General features: G+C 45.4%; 4 protein-coding genes across 4 annotated transcripts; 2 read left to right on the top strand and 2 right to left on the bottom strand.

Annotated features, from left to right (window-relative positions):
* Nucleotides 1–2,967: 2,967 nt before the first annotated feature.
* Nucleotides 2,968–4,333, top strand: PtA15_6A148 (uncharacterized protein; the record flags this gene model as incomplete). The annotated part of the gene is made up of 5 exons (XM_053169822.1): nucleotides 2,968–3,160; nucleotides 3,219–3,453; nucleotides 3,574–3,905; nucleotides 4,017–4,140; nucleotides 4,216–4,333. 5 exons carry the CDS (start codon nucleotides 2,968–2,970, stop codon nucleotides 4,331–4,333), a joined length of 1,002 nt encoding a protein of 333 aa, XP_053021075.1.
* A 1,500-nt stretch (nucleotides 4,334–5,833) lies between these two features.
* PtA15_6A147 (uncharacterized protein) lies at nucleotides 5,834–6,558 on the bottom strand (the record flags this gene model as incomplete). The annotated part of the gene is made up of 3 exons (XM_053169821.1): nucleotides 5,834–5,891; nucleotides 5,979–6,224; nucleotides 6,317–6,558. 3 exons carry the CDS (start codon nucleotides 6,556–6,558, stop codon nucleotides 5,834–5,836), a joined length of 546 nt encoding a protein of 181 aa, XP_053021074.1.
* Nucleotides 6,559–7,143: 585 nt separating this feature from the next.
* Nucleotides 7,144–10,604, bottom strand: PtA15_6A146 (uncharacterized protein; the record flags this gene model as incomplete). The annotated part of the gene is made up of 8 exons (XM_053169820.1): nucleotides 7,144–7,322; nucleotides 8,714–8,811; nucleotides 8,884–8,927; nucleotides 9,020–9,955; nucleotides 10,024–10,088; nucleotides 10,188–10,330; nucleotides 10,420–10,469; nucleotides 10,548–10,604. 8 exons carry the CDS (start codon nucleotides 10,602–10,604, stop codon nucleotides 7,144–7,146), a joined length of 1,572 nt encoding a protein of 523 aa, XP_053021073.1.
* Nucleotides 10,605–11,107: 503 nt separating this feature from the next.
* On the top strand, nucleotides 11,108–12,646 carry PtA15_6A145 (uncharacterized protein; the record flags this gene model as incomplete). The annotated part of the gene is made up of 3 exons (XM_053169819.1): nucleotides 11,108–11,435; nucleotides 11,503–11,604; nucleotides 11,676–12,646. 3 exons carry the CDS (start codon nucleotides 11,108–11,110, stop codon nucleotides 12,644–12,646), a joined length of 1,401 nt encoding a protein of 466 aa, XP_053021072.1.
* Between the last annotated feature and the right edge of the window lie 4,181 nt (nucleotides 12,647–16,827).

Genomic DNA, 16,827 nt, shown 5'->3' with positions numbered 1-16,827 from the left:
TTTGAAATGCCAAAAAAGCAACTTTAAATGATTTATTTAATTTTTTGCATACCCCCTTTTCCCAAGTCTTTACTAAGGGAATATCTTTTTTGTTACATGTACCAGGGTTCAAAAAAATTGAGGGAGCACTTAAACATAAAAAAGATATTCCCTTAGTACACACTTGGGAAAAGGGGGTACACAAAAAATTAATTAAATCATCTAAAGTTGCTTTTTTGGAATTTTGAATGCATGATAATTCTTTTCAGGATTTTAGATGAATTTTAAGCCTATTTGCGCTGCTTAGAAATGAGTAGAAAAAAACCGGGTACGTTGTGGTATACAAAATGGGAAAAATCAAAAGTTTTTCTCTCATTTGCGTAGTTAGTCATAGAATGCCTCACGGTACAACCATATGGACCCCAGAAAAGGAATCTACAGCCAAAGTACCCCCTATTTACCACTGAAAGCGTAACCAGAGCCCCACTGCACTGGAAGTTAGACATTCTGGACAACTTGTAGCACCCTTTCACACATCTCAAGCCACCTTTCCCCAATATATATATACATTTCCCTACTCCATGGTATCTCCACTGCATATATTAGTTTTCCTTTGTTTTCTATCTGCATGAAATCATTCAGCACTGCCCCTTTAGACTGTGCCATTGTTCTCCGCATTCTAGAATTTTCACCTCCACTTTTGTTTGGTTTTATTGCATCACATGCCATTGTTCCCCGCATCATGCATGCACTCCTTGCATAAATCGTACACAGCCCAGGCCAGCTAAAATCCCTCACTGGGGCTGCCCTGGAGCTAAAATCCCTCACATTTGTCTATATAAGGAGCTCTCTCCCCCCCATTTGTAGCTCCTCAGTTTATTACTCATCAGTGACTCACTCACCACCTTGTACTCTTGACACTTACAACTTACAACTATACTCATAACAACCCTTATATATCAATAACAAACCTTTATATGGTGTATTGAACAAACTCATCTTGAGCATCCACTCCTATCACCACATTAAAACTTGCCAAGCGGAGCTTGGTGGGTCTTGTAGCTGGTAGTATAGAAGGGCAGAGCTTGCAACTCCTTCATCCCCTTCTCCATTCAGCAAAAGGGTTTCACAACCACTTTTGAGTCTCACAATGTACGGGGAAAAGGGGGTACACAAAAACCAGGTACAGACGCAGAAAAACCGGGTACATTTATTAACCCCCTATTATTTATGTGTGCATGAAGGTGGTCATTGTTTTCACTTTGCTAATGCAACTGTCATGTGCACGTGTGTAAGTTTGTAAAAATTGCAGTTTGGGCCTCCCGCAGATCAGCAACATGTACACCCCTGTTAGAATGATGTGAAAGGCCCATCTGAATTAAAGATGGCATGTGGGTACCCGGTACCATCCAATGGGTACTCATTGCTCTGGCGGGTTGTCAGCCACCTGCTAGTCAAGACAGTGCAGACGGCAACAAGCCACAGGACGCCGCAAGTGTGGGCGGCCTGCAACCCAGGCAGATTATTGGACTAGAGGGTGCACATGTACAATGCCCTCAACTGAGCACCATGTTGCTAGACTTGGGTACCAACCCTGAGTGAGTTTGAGTGCTACACCTGGGAGCCTCCCAAGCGAGCAGAGTGTAGATGGACCAATGAGCATCAGCCCAGCCTCACTGGTGACTTTTCCTACCCGGAATATCCCTAGATCAGTTACCACGCCCGACTACATTGTTGTCTTCGACCACTTATGCCAAACACAACGAGTTGGGGCTATTATTAATCCATTTTTCCTTATTTCCATCCTTCCCGCCCTCAACCTGGCTCCTTGTTTCCACTAGGTAAGTCGGGCCTTTTTCCCTTTCTCTTTCCCCCCGTCCTAGACAGGACCCTCTCTACGAGTCCTACGGACTTCGGTTGTATTTGCTCAACCAGCCCCTTCCGAAGCAAACTTAGCTAAGTCAAGGGTGGAGGCGCTTCGGCGCCTCCACCGGAGGGACTTATGCGGTATCGGTGATTTAGGCCTGAGAGGAATGGCCAAAAACGCCATTTTCAACGAATGTTGCAATAGCTCCCTTACCTCCAAAGATTTCACCAATATTTTTGGATATTAAGAAAGCCCTGCATCTTGGCTAATTTTTGATGCTCTAAGATCATCAAATTTCATCATTGCTTGCTCATAATAACACATTGAAGTTGGTGGGTTGCAAAAGCCAAGCCTGAGGTCCGTAAAACATCATTTTAGTGTAAATCCATATGCTTTCCTTGGGAAAAAAAAATGACAGGTATCCAGGACTGATGTCCAGCCTTGCCAACCAACTGCGTGAGAAAATGCATTTGGGCCTGTTCACTCAAGATTCCGAGGGAGCTCATTTGAAAAACAATTATACCCCGACTGTTTTTGCCAGCATGAAGTTTTTTTACTACATGCCTTGTATCTTGGGTTTGGGAAGAAGAAAAATGTACACAAAGGTGGCAGGAGATAGCCAGGCATCTCAAGAGTCTAAGTGTAAATGTAGAGGGTGATTACACCAAGGCAGCACTGTGCAGGGGCCTTAGCATAAAAAGGTAAGGATTATTGTCATTTCTCTCAGGCAAATTTCACCGATAAGGCATAAGTCCCTCCCGAGGGAGGCCTTCGGCCTCCCTCGGGAGGGACTTGGTTAAGTTTGCTTCCGAAGAGGGCGCGGCTTACTCCTTGCACCTGCGCGGCCAAGTCGAGCTCCAGCTCCCAGCTGTGACAGCTGAGATCAGCTTAAACCTTAGATATCTTTGTTTTCATTCACGGCGGCGTCACTATAGAGACCCGCCCTGACACGGGTACCCGCTCCAGGTGGTTTTTTGTCAGGGTACCCGGGTACCCGCCCGGCCAGTGAACAGAAACTCTCTGCGCAGTTATTCTACCCCCGGGGGCTTCCCGGGGCTCAAAATGTTGAGGGGCAAGGTTTTGGCTCACAGATCGAGCACCACGTTCTGGACTGCTCCCTGATGGCCGAAAATGACGAACCCTCCGACGCGACTGGTACTCTCCCTCCTCCATCGGTCACAATCTCCGAGCCACTGCTCTCATCGTACCTATATTCTACCAGTGATCGCACGCATATTACGGATGAGGAGAAAAGACTTAAACGCGATGATTGGATTATGGGAATTGATGAAGCTGGAAGGGGGCCAGTATTAGGTAAGAATATCAAAACATCGATTAATGCCACCGTAGGCGCTGACCCCTGTTGATTTAGGTCCAATGGTATACGGCGCTGCCTTTTGCACACAGGCATTTGCAGAGGACAAGTTGATTGCATTGGGGTTTGCCGATTCGAAGACTTTGACCCATAAACGAAGGGAGGAGCTACTGGAGATGATCGTACATCCACCCAAGGACCAACCTCTCAATGAACGAGTTGAATGGAATGTCAAAGTGTTGACGCCGGCCGATATTAGTCAGGGAATGAATCGAAGGTCACCTTACAATCTGTACGAGTACACGCGTCGATGGCTCAATATGAGAAAAGCTGCTTGTCTGACTACTACTGATTATACATTCTTTGCCTTCTTCGCTTTCTTGATTTGTTTGATCCGGAAACAAGTATACAGGAATGCTCAAGCCTTCGATGCGACTTGTCAGATCATCCAGCATGCACTTGACCTTCAATATAATCTCCAGCATATCTATGTCGATACACTCGGTCCACCGAAAACTCATCAAATGAAGCTTGAACACGAATTTCCCGGGATTAAATTCACGGTTTGCTCCAAGGCAGACTCCATCTACCCGATAGTGGGAGCAGCTAGTGTTGTGGCTAAGGTAACCCGAGATGCTATCGTTTCTCATTGGATCCACCCTGAATCAGCCCGTCCTCATAAAACAAACTTGAGCAAAGATAACGAAGATGCTACAAGGTCATTGGGCTCTGGTTATCCTTCTGGTTAGTACTCAATGGTCCCGGACCACCAGGCCTATCAGCAATGTAATGGTGCGATAAAAATAGCTAAGAGCAAAATCCTGGAAACTGATTGTTTGCTAACGTCTCGAGCAGACCCTCACACAGTAAAATGGCTTAGCGAAAACTTCAACACTATCTTTGGATTTGGACAGCTTGTTAGGTTCAGCTGGGGTACAATCAAAACGCTTTTGAGCGACCGGGGGCCTGCATTTAGTTGGCAAGTTACCATCTCTTTTATTAAAGCTTTTACATAAACTCCGCCTGAATGTTTTAATCATGAAACTTTGTGCAGGAATGACGAGCCTCCAAAGATTCAAAAATGGTTCAAACCTGTTACTCAGGGGCAGTCAGAGAGTACTCCTGTTGGATTCTGTCAAGATCTTGGCTTGAGATCGGTAGATTCTCTTTAAAATGATTTTTACTCACCTCATTTCATGATGGAGACTAGTGTTAGCAATTGCAAATTTTTGAACCTGTATTCCATTTAGTTTTTCTTCAATGTCTGCTGATCAAAACTTCTTCAGCTTGTTGTCGTGACCGCAATTTCTCTCCTTCTTGTTGTTTCATACCAGTGAGCCTCTCTATCTGCATGTATATTGTGTGCATAACTTGGAAATTGAGCTGTGAACTTCACGAAAAGATGATTCATTTCTGTTTGTACGCCTTCACCCCTCTTACCTTCATATTCTGTCTGGGCTCATGACTTCCTATCAATCAGGAATAATCTGGAATTCCAGATTTCCCAGGGAAACCTACGCTTTGGAACTTTTGATCACATCAGGGACCTAGATTTTTCTGTGAAATCAGAAATTTGTTGGGTCAGATCTGATTTTCTAGATCAATGGGAAGTCCTCTATTTCTTCACTGCTTTTTCCTCTGGCCCATCATTGGTCATGTCCTCACGGCCACGCGTCCAGATGCTTTGCGAGACCAGTTCCGATATATATTCATCATGGCTCCAACCAAAACAACAAATGACGAATCGGGCGAGGACACGCTTCCATCAATCTGCTGCTCGGAACGTTCACTCCAAACTTGAGTTGTCGCGTTAAGTTCATGCCAGCAAGCACTCAGCATTTAAAACTCATATTTTTGGTTTGGTGCGCGCTTTAATCTAGCCAGTAGCAGGCGAAGAAGTACCTAGAAGTACTGAAGGCCGGCAAATTTAACTTAGCTGGGTATTCTTGGGAATTTCAACCGACCTTGGAGAGAATCTGTAGTGCTTCGCGGGATTATGTTGGCATGTGGGGTGTTCATGAGCATCACCTTGGCATATACAAATTTTCTGAAATCTGTTGTGAAGGAGTTCCCTCTATCCCCAAGATTTAAACACTGGAATGGCACGAGGGCACCATTCAACCTTATGACTTTTTGCCTTAAGTTTAATCTTTTCCATTCATTTGGATGCTCCTTATGATATATAACTGATAACGGCTGTCACAATCAGTTTGTTTCCGACTGTCGTTTTGTTCAGGCTTGTTGTCAGTTCTACATGTGAGTAAAATTAAAATTGAGATCTGGCGCAGTTTACAAAGAAAGAAAAGTCGGAATTGAGGTCAAGAAATATGGAGTTTTGTGTCTATCAAGAAATGGGAGTAGAGAATACAAAGGTCCATGTTACAACCAGTAGCTGCAAAAAATAGGCAGTGTATTTTGAGGCAAACATGACGAAGAATCGTGGTTCGAGGTAAAGAGATGCGAGGTATCATTCTTGCGCGTCATAAATTGTTGACGGCTGAAGTTGGGAAGACCTGGAATGAAGCTTTTGTGTTGACCCATGTTTTCCTTGGTCAAAGAGCTGGCGTGGATAATTGAAAACATTTGACGGCCTGCGGAAGGGTAGGGGTAACTTCCTTTGAGGCGTTGCGGGCGACGGCGCTTGTTTTTCTTGTGTCTCGTGGGCAAGGTTATCATCCAGCGTTGACTCTGGTTCTACCTCCCATTCGACTTGGCCCACCAATTGCATTTCTGAATAAGTTAACAGAGGACTGATTGAAGTACAAATCAGCGACGTGGACAATGACATACGAATGGTTTCAGGTGGTCAGCACTTACCTGTCAGAGCCAACCCTCCCCAACCTGCTCCTAGACCAAGCATCGGCGTCCTCATAGAGTTCGTAAATATCAACGCTTAGGAAATCTCGACTATGAGACCTCATGAGTTGTTCGTCGTTCGACCACTCTGATGATGCAAAAGGTGAAAAGAGGGACGTGTTGCCGGTGGTATACAGCATCAAGAGGTAAGCCGCCAGTACTTTGAGCAGAAGGTGGTCTAGGAATATGAAGCGGATCGCATGTAACCTGTAAGCTCGCAAGTTCAAAATCATCAAAAAATTAGTCCGGTATGTTCAACCCTGCTTAGCAAGAGGCTCATAGCGTCGAGAGGTACTGACAGGGAATGAAAGATATGTGACTGAGGTTGACCCCTGCTGTCTCGAGCATCGTATTTCGGTGGTAGGTCCTCTTCGATCGGCGACAACAATGAAGAGTAGTAGGACAGCATCTGCATTTTGAGTTTGTAATCGGACTTCGACGCGCTGTTTTGGCAAACTATCGCGGGTTTCTCTTCAGTCCATACGATGCAATCACCGTCGGCAGGTGCGTTATCAGTGGATGTCGGATGTGACATTTTCATGGATGCTTCAACGACTTTGTATAGGGGGATTAGATAGGATAGAAAACTGAGAGTAAGAAGGAAAACTGGGAGTGCAAACAGGTCAGGAGACGGTGTCTGGGATCAATTAATAAAATAAATTACCTGAAATATCAAAAAAGGCTTCAACAAGTTTCCAGAATGCTGATCTTCCGCAGCGAAGTCCCAAAAGGAATCGGTGGTATTTGCCCCGGTACCAAGCGCGTTGAAAAGAAGAAATGAGAAAGAAGGGTATCTGTCAACCGGTAACAGTATGAAAATGCTGCGCTGAGCTTGGTATGTAATATATTTATGTACCGGAAACCAAGAAAAGAAGAATGACGCCTAATTGTAGCCAAATAGAAAGCCTAGAGATGAAAGGCGATGTATTTATGTATAATTGAAGGGCCCCGGAGGAGGGCTAAGATACGCCACCTAAAGTAAGGCATACATACTTCGAAGTTCGAAGGGTGTACATGGTTTGGCCCACACGAATGGACTACACCAGTCACGAGCTAAGTTGCTTGGCTTAACCCGTGGGCGAATCAACCGCCATCGCCATGGCAGTCGGTCCAATATCAACGATTCTCAGCGATTGTTGATCCAGTGTTCCTTTTCGACTCTTGTCTCAGAAGTTGCTTGGCGACCGTAGGCACGACCATGCGGTGTAACTTTAAGGGGTGCAATGCCCGCGGGCGTTGTCACTAGGATTGAAGGGGCATCATCGAAACGAGATAAAAAAACGCTGCTCACTCCGAGCAAAAACCCTGTGAGCGCAAGAAAAGTAAGGTGCGAATTTCAGCATAGCGCAGCTGAACATGTGCAGCAGATTCAAGAAAGCACGGGCTGGGTGGGTGGAATAAATCAACTATCAGAATAAAACCCGAGTAATTCATGATTCTGAGAATCCACCGCAGCCAGTAGCTACCGGCCTTCCCAACTGACTGCCTGGCCAGCCGAACGGGTAAGCTTTTTTACCTACTCCATATGACCTAGGTCACAAGGTGCAAGGCCTGCCGGGCAAGCAGCTACATGTATGCGCCTACTGGGGGCTTTCAGGCTTCTTGCGCGTGCCGGGGCTGATTCCGAAGAAGACTATTCCCTATTCTTCCCCAACAAGCAGTCAACACATACCTGCTTGCCGGGGGGGGATGCTTCCTTCTCGGCGATCTCCTTCTACATTGTCGCCGAGCAAGATACCGCTCCAGCGAGCGTAGGATTTTCATCCCTATTACTTTCTGAGGAGGGCTCTTCCCCATAGAGCGGAGAGGACGGGCTCGTGTACACCACCACGCCTTTTTTGAAGCTGCCTGTGAGCTCGGCCTCGAGGTCAGGAACAGGCCTGGCTTGACCTTTCTGCCGTGCATTTCGCATCGGAGACGGGTCGACGCCGGGGATGGGTCCGGTGATCTGCTAGTCCAAGCTCAGCCGACCCAATGTGGTTGAGAGGTGGGAATTAAGTCCCTTAACCCGGTGCAATTTATGCATTGACGCGGATGCTCCAACTTGATTGAGCTGAGCCGGAGGAGCTATATCATTGGTATGGATTGCTTTGCCCGATCCTTTGTGATGAAAACGTCAATTCCGATATGATTGGCCAGTGAGCTGAGCCTGCACTTTGTCATCCCCATTTCCACTGCAGATTACAGCGTCGAAGGAAATGCCGGTGTGTTGAGTGTCCGATGACACCTTTCTGCGCCCTGGGGTCGGTTAGAGATTCTTGGGCTGCAGTGGAAGAGAGAGGAAGGCTTGTTTGCTTGGCGACATACGATAGCCTTAGCTCCCCTCTTTGCGCATGTAAGCATATTTTGTTTTTGTTTTTTGGCTAGGTTGGGTCAAGAAAGCATGAACCATCAACCGCAATAGAAAGCAATCAAAGCAGGGCGGCAGCTCTGGCCTGGAAACAAAAAACAGAATCCCTTAATTTGAAAAACTGCGAATGAGACAGAATACCAACTTAGTAGATTTTTGGGTGTTATGTTGGAAAGGAGAGAAAGCTTTCAAGAAAAAAAAACACAATGGATAGAGGAAAAGAGAAATGAAGTCTAGCAAGGTGAGAGAGAAGATCAGTCATCCATTTCAGCAATAGTTGCTCTTCCCCTTCCCCTGCCTCCACCTCGGCCACCTCGTCCCCCTCCACGTCCGTCATTAGCTTGGCCAGCAGTGGCATCGGTTGATTGTCCGTCTTGTTGGGCCAATGCGAGCGCGCCCAGCTTGTAGGTCTGATCTTGCGAAATCGCAGTGATTCGCTTCGCGCTAGAGGACGCTCATCGTCAGCTTCTTGTTTTTCTTCTTCTTTGCTTGGAATGGTGAGAGCCTAACACTTACCGTTCGATGACGGTTTGGTAAACCGAGGATGCCGGATGGTTCATCTGGACCGTATTCTTTTTTTTTTTTTTTTAAAAAAAAAGGGGAATAGTCAGTCGTCACGGATAACGAGTAGATTAGCATGCAGCATATGCACCTCTTTGAAGTCAATCTTGGCGTCTAAACGGGCGTCTCGGACGAGGTTTACAATCCATTTCTCCCCCTCCTCGTGATGGCCGTCGCCGTCATCGTTAAGGCCCAAGCGACTGGCAAGGTCAGCGATATCAATCCGATGGTGGACGCGGCAATACGTCTCAGAGATCATGATCCGACAGTTCTCGACCCAGGGGTTCATCTCCTCGGAGAGGAAGAAGTCGACGTTGAAGACCTTCTCGGACTGCTTGAGTGCCTTCTGAGCGGCCTCAAAGTCAACCTTAACGTAAAGGTTGAGGAGGAACTCGGTGATCGGATCGGAATATTGGTAGGCTTCTTGGCTAACCGCCCGTAAGACCTCTTTGATCGTCTCTCGTGAGCCGCGTGAGGAGCTTGGTCCTTTGAGCGATCCCGAACCAGCTCGCTTGGAGACGACAAGGGCGACGACCAAGTATCGTAGGAGGTAGGGACAGCTCGTTTGGATGGTGTTCAGGTACCCCTGGCCAAGCCATGCGTCGACTAAAGAACTCCGTCCCTTGTCGTGGTTGAAGTAGACGAACAGGCTCCAATGCAACCACCAGGTTCGCTGCTGTAAGGATTGGAGTGGGTTCCCATACCCGGTGCGTTGATCGAGTTGCTCCTTCAAACGGTTGAGCTCTTCCAAGGCGGCATCAAACGAACCTTCCAAGATGTCCGATGCTAGTTTGCCCCATAATGAAGAGAGAACGAGTTCGTTATCGGTCGAAAGTACTCGGAAATGGTAAAGGTAATCGGAAGAGCCCCCGTAGTTCCCGATGGTGTAGTTATAATGTCCGTACTGGTACAAGACTGCGATCTGGGATAGGGTAACGTTGTGCTCTTTTTCGAGGTAGGCTAAGTTCTGGGCCTTGTCCTGTCGGAGGGCAGCGACTACTTCGGGGGCAGAGATGACTGACATGATCTAGTTGGCAGGTCGACGAGAGAGGTTGTCAGTGTCTTATCAAGGCAAGAAGGGTGGGTCTGCTCAACTTGATCGACGGATTCCTGCAGTGTGTCCAATTTGTTCATTACTTGTTCCTCTTTCTGAGAGAATTCTAGGGGAGTGAGTAGAGGATTCAGTCAGTCAGTCAGTTTTTTTTTTTTTTCGATGTGCCCTTAAGTGCTAAACAGTTAAATAGATTGAGTAGCGTTACCTTGAGGGACTGGAGCCTGGTCATCTAAGTCGTAAAGTTCACGGTGAAGGCCGGTAAGATAGGTGATCATGTTTGTTTCTTTCAGTGCATCGTATTTCGCCTGGAGCAGTTGTTGGTGCGGATAGATTCCATTTGAATCGAGACTGTTTTGAAAAGAATTTGGTTCAGCCAGCTGCTGATGATGCGTTTGATTTATTTGTTCGGGTTATGTGTTCAATAGAATGGACTCAACAATTCGAGCAGGGGTAAGACCAGATGGCGATCGAGTTGAGGGATTAAACGCTACGTATCATGATACCCAGGTTGAAAGTTAATATTCTTCTGTGCGAGTCAAGACAGAGAGAGAAAGATAGTACTGACTGAGGTGAGGTCGAATGTGTCCAGTCGTTGTTCGCTGGTGCTGTCTGAGTTCGTCATGTTGGTGCTGCAGGCTGTTTTCGTCGAAGGTTTTCTGGCGAGGCTCGACTGCTGGGTGCCATCGCCATCCAGCTGCGGCCTGTCGAGTCGACCCCTCCTGCGCGATCGCAGCCCTGTTACTCTCCTGTCACAGATATACGCATCTCTCGACCCTCCGGCGATGCAGACGCCGGACTAGGTGCAGCATAAATATGTAAAGCCATTGAGGCAACGTGAAGTCATCTGGTGTTGCAAGGTCGCAAGGAAGCTCTAATTTCAGTTACAGCTACACCGACGGATCTCACAAGATATTTGCTCCTTTGCTGAGACCAGTAGGACCAAAGCATGAATTGGTTACATAAATACGTATACAAAACTTTCCTGCACCATTACTGCCAGGAGGACTGAGTGTGAGCACAGTAGGCGAACATAAAAGGAGGGTTGGTCTATGGGAATTTTACCCTCAACTACCTTCGTCTATACATCTAGACCCAGGATAAGATTTTCCAAAGAAATCCGCCAACATGACTCGGCTCAGACCAACTTTACTGGGAGCTCTTCTTTGGTACTGGAATATGGTGACCACAGCTACGACTACTGATGGAATTTTCCCAATAAGTCATTCTGCCAATCATGACAGGGATCTGGAGATATTTGGGAACCTCGATGACATAATTCCCCATTACGATTTCACAGAGAATTCACATTCTAAAGATCCTCAGGACGAGAATCAAGAGATATTTGGAAACCTTGATGACATTGTAACCGATTACAATTTTTCAAGGCCTCCAAAAAAAGCGCGGAGTTCATACCCAAAGGATTACCTTGAAGACCGACATCCGTATAGCCCTAGTTCAAGTGGTGAGCTCCTTAAAGCCAAGTTTTGTTCACCGCAGACTTACTGACGTGTGTTTTCCAGAATTTTTCGACAGTCATTCTTCTGACGTTTACAATAATTTAAAGAGCCCTGTATCAGAGCTAACCTTCAGCGCCAGCATGGACAGTGACATTGGGGAAATAGGTTAACTTGAACATCACACTGTTTTTTTTTTTCAACTGACCCAACTGATCTGCTGGCTCGACATTCTTCAGGCTCTGGCTTTACGCCTTCAACGTGGGAATCAAGAGGGAAATTGATGAATGGTAATCAGAAAATAAACCAAGGCCGGTTGTCTGTGAACATAGAGAAGCCTGACGTCGCACCTGAGCAAGTTACCCCCCAGAAAGATCCGACTGGAAGTCGAAACAGGAAAAGACCCGTTGAAGTGAAAACTGGGGTGAATCCCAGCGACTTGGAGATCAGTGCCAGCACCGATGAAAACCTCATGATACCAGTCAGTGTCGAGAGTTTGGCCACATTTGCCCAAATATCAATCCACAACCAGAAACCCCAAGATCGAAAAGCATTCAAATATGTTTGGGATCAGATCAACAAGAAACGATTTTTCATAGAAAGCATTTACATGTTCCCAGTTCCGACCGAAGCATCTAGAGTAAAATTGGGAGTTTTTTTGCAGAAGGCCGATGCGGAAATTTCCGAGAATGATATCTTCATGGATTTCCTAGGCCGCCTACCAGATGATGAGAACGGCGCAACTCGTGCCAACGTCTGCATCAAACTTCCCCTGCAAGATGTCAACCCAAAAACAGGCAGATATAATTCAGAGAGCCTGACGAGTAGAATTCAACAGATTCTGAAATACTTGAATGCTTTTCACCACTTGTTCGCTCAAGATGGACTGAATGAAGTGATTTCTGGACATCACCTAAAGATTCTCGAATGGTTTCACGATTTTATATACAATGATACTAAAGAGCATCCGCCTCTACTGGGTTGGGCTTGCCTCAACTGGCCACTCGAGAAAGAGAAACATAAAAGATTTAATCCAGCTCAGATGCTGACATACAAAGCTTTAAGCCGGGAAAAGCTAAGCACATCTGAAGCTGCTTACGTTGCACTCGAGTTACGCGCAATGTGGTATAAAACAGAAACCTCGATATCTCAGCAGCAGCTGGTTTTGGAAGCATCAACGGTGATCTCAAAACTCTTCAACAAAAAATAACCAGCTCAAATCATGATTTGATTTTGTTACAATAGATCCCTTTTAAGCTGGTTATGGCGCTTTTTAAATCTTGGGACCCAGGTCATGTTTCCAATTATTCATTGTTCAAGTCTATCTCTTCATCAGACATTTGATGGATATTTCTGTAGTTCCCGGTGCTTTATTCTTTGCATGCAATCTATGTTCACAATTGTAATTTGTGTTAGACTATTTGTACTCTACATGCATAGTCATTTCATTATGTTGTCACATAGTCTCATCATGTCCGCAGTAGTCTGAGTTCTGAAACCTAGTTGCATGTTTATAAACCGTTCCTCATTTCATTGTAACGGTTCTCTAACCATTCAACATTCTCGCTGACATCCCTTGACATTTGTCTAGGTCCGTTTTCATCTTTTCACCCTCATGTTTAGCCTTTCTCATCTGTCTGCCCATCTTGTTTAGGTTTGTCCTTTGAGTGCCCGTAGCCACTGCTTGCTTGTGTCTAACGTTGTCCCTCATCATACAAGGTGTGCAAAGTAATCAACCATTCAATATCTGGTCCATCTCAACATTCTCGACATTCGTCTGGGTTTGTCCTTTGAGTTCCCGTAGCCACCGCTTGCTTGTTTCTAATGTTGTTTCTCATCATACAAGACTATTTGTCTTATAATTTGTCACATTGGAGTCAAGTGCTGAATTTGTAGGCATGACCATCATCAGGCGAGTCGGCCAGCAGGCCACCCCTTTTGAGAAACTTGTAAAGTCAGCCTGACCCAACAGACCCTCTCAAGCAGCCCGTTGGGATAACCTGATAAGCTGAACTGGGCTGAGGACAGCAGGCACGGTGTGTGGCGGTATTCAAGGATTGTGGAAGGATTATAGATTGCAGATCAGAAAGATATAAAATCTAAACAAAAGGAGAAAGAGAGAAAAGAGAAACTGACCTGAGGAGTACAGCAGGCACGGTGCATGGTGGTGTTCAAGGATTGTGGAAGGATGATGAAAGGGTCCTTCCAGGCCTGCTGCCTCAGATAGACTACATACAACCTGTGACATGTATGTGAAAGATGAGAGACATGGCAGAAGCATAAAACATGAAAAAAACCCAAGTAATATACTCAACACCCACCCTTGCTGAAACCATGGAAAGAAAACATAATGGAGAAGGAAAAAAAAAAACAAGAAAAGGGAGAAGTGATGTGGGAAGGAAAGAATTGGGCAGGAGACAGGAAGTTTGAAGAAGAAATGGGGATGGAGATGAGTCACTCAACAATGCCAAACATATGACAATGTTTTTCCAGGGAAACTTGTGGGGAGAGGTTTGGTTAACATGTTGGCTAGCATGTCCTTGGTGGAGACATGAAAGAGGGTGATTTCTGAATTTTGTACACACTTGCGGATGAAATGATATCTTGCATGGATGTGTTTTGTGCGGGCATGGTGTTCCGGATGTTTGGTGAGCGCTGCCGCACCCTTGTTGTTGATGTGGAGTGGGATGGCGGTGTCTGGTCAAAGACGTGGTTCAGTCAGGAGATGGCGCAGCCACATCTCTTCTTTAAAGGAATCAGAAAGTGCTTTATATTTGGCTTCCGTGCTGGAAAAGGACACGGTGGCATGTTTGCATGACTTCCAGGAGATCGTGCTGTCGCCAACACAGTAGGTGTATGCAGAGGTGGACCGCCCATTGTCACAATCCTCTGCCCAGTTGGAATCCAAAAAAACTGAGAGTGTCATATTGCCTCCAAGATGCAGTTTTAAGTGTTGAGTTGACACCAAATAATTTAGAACCCGGACTGCAGTTTGCCAGTGTGCGGCGGAGGGATCCCAAAGATGTTGGGAAAATTGATTGACTGCAAAAGAGACATTGGGTATGGTGCATTATGAAAACCAGAGAAGAGACCCAATGAGTTGTGGGTATGGACCCGGTGTGATTCTCCATTCCAAACCATAAGTAGCATTTTACTGTCTTCTTTTACATATATTCATCATTTCACTGCTCATTACCCCATAACCCTTCACAAATACCTCATTATTATTGCATATCCAGATTTTAAGCCTCATTTCACCTATAGTCACTCACACACAGTAACCCTTTATCTTCAATGGTTCAATAGTTATAGAGGATATAAGACTTACAGAAACCTTACAGTCTTCATCAGTTACAATACTCATTTCATTAGTAACTTAGTTGAATCATTACATCACATTCTTTTCACAGGTATTTTCTCACATACTAAACTCTTTACATACATTGCTCATTATGTACTGTGCCTATTGTACACATTACATCATTGAATCTGTGCTTACCCTTTTCAGTAGTGCTCATCATTACAAGTTGTTACTATTTTCACATCACCTTCCCCATTTGTACAGTCTTTTCTTCCCATAGCCAGAACCCTTCCCCATTTGTACAACATTCATTCCAATAGCCAGAACTCCTCATTGTCTGTGCTCATCCCTCCTTCATATAAGAACTGTCCTTCCCCCCCTCACTTGCACCCCAGCCAATGAAAGATTTATGCAGAGATTATATACAGAAATTATAGCAGAAATCACTCATCACATATTGCTCATTGATACCATTGCAGTTGCTCCTGAACCCATTGCTATTGAACCATTGCCATTGCTTTCCCCTCTTCCATCACTGCTCCAACCCTCTCACCCTCAGTAGTCAGTAGTTAAGCTCATAGTACTAGCTCCTAAGATCAAGCAGAAATCAGCCACACCTTTTCTTTCTTTTTCTTAGGGTTACTCTCATCCCCTCAGCATTAGTCAGGAAGGCAGCCTCATCAGCACCCTTGCATAGCTTACATTAGTACTAGTGTTGCTATCCCTTTCCCTTCCAAGCTCTATTCTCCCCTTTGAGTAGTTCCACACCGGCAAGGGTGGATCTGAGGAGCAGCAACATCTAAGATTCTTGAAGGTTGAGTCAGTGGGTGTAGGTACCAATACATGTTTGTCAGCAAGGAAGCGTGTGCACATCTCTGAGATGTAGTGGGCTTGATTCAGGGAAATGTACCTGTGTTTTGGGTCTTGGGTGATTTTCAGTGATAGGAAATCCTGGAGTTCTTCATTGGCTCCTATCTTGAACTGTTTTCCAATAGAGGTGATGATTGAGTTGACAAATTTTGGCTGGCTGACAATGGCAAGATCATTGATGTGGGTGGTTAAGGCGCCCACAAGCTTTCCCAAGCTGATTTTGAAGTAGAGTGTGGGATTGTTGTAAGAATCAAAAGTGATTGTGAAACCCTTTTGCTGAATGGAGAAGGGGATGATGGAGGTGCAAACTCTGCCCTTCTATACTATCAGATAACAAGACCCACCAAGCTAAGCTTGGCAAGTTTTAATCAAGTGATAGTTCTGGTCTGGTTCCAGATGAAGTTGTTTGATGACAGGTACATGAAAGATGTCAACCAAGATATATGAGAGTTGAGAATATGAGAGTGAGCTCAGTGGTTATTTGCAATTTAAGGTATGTTATGAGATGTTATAAGGGTTGTTATGATGGGAATGGTAAAGCTATAGATGGTATGTAAATAACTGGTGAGTACTGAGCTGGGGAAAAAGAAACTGAGGGGGTCAGAGAGCTCCTTATATAGACAAATGTGAGGGATTTTACCTCCAGGGAAGCCCCTGGGTGAGAGATTTTAGCAGGTGTGAACAGAAGATTGAGGGAATATAGCTAGTGGGGCTGTGTACAAGTGGTGTCAGAAGATAATAAATACAGGTAGAAAGTGGGGTGAGAAATGAAGAATGGGGTCATACTAATTTCAGGAGTGCATAAACAAGGTGGGTAAATGTTAAATACAGGGGTCTTTCAGGCAAGGGGTGCATGAGTGGTGTCAGAATAATGTAAAGAGTGCAGCAATGGGGTCAGAAGACTGCATGCAGCTGCAAGGGGTACATAAATGAAGTGGGGCCATGTCAAATACAGGGGCAATGGGGTCCAACCCCTGCATATGTGTTGAAAATCACCCAAAACTTGTTCTTAAACTTGTCAAAACTTGCCCTTTTCATTTGCTCACATCAATCTGCACAAGCGCGTGCTCAACAACATTGGGCAACTTGGATCATCAAATCTAACCTAATAAATCAGGTATTGCCAACGCTCTCCCTCTCACCCCCAACCAACTCTGGGTCAATAAGATACCAGTAACGGTAACGTATCAATTTTTGGTGCGTTATTGTTACTGTTACCA

The sequence above is a fragment of the Puccinia triticina genome, chromosome 6A, assembly GCF_026914185.1.
Source record: "Puccinia triticina chromosome 6A, complete sequence".
Classification (NCBI taxonomy): Eukaryota; Fungi; Basidiomycota; class Pucciniomycetes; order Pucciniales; family Pucciniaceae; genus Puccinia; species Puccinia triticina.
The sequence above is the reverse complement of the archived record's forward strand: the minus strand, read 5'-3'. Positions and strand labels throughout refer to the sequence as shown.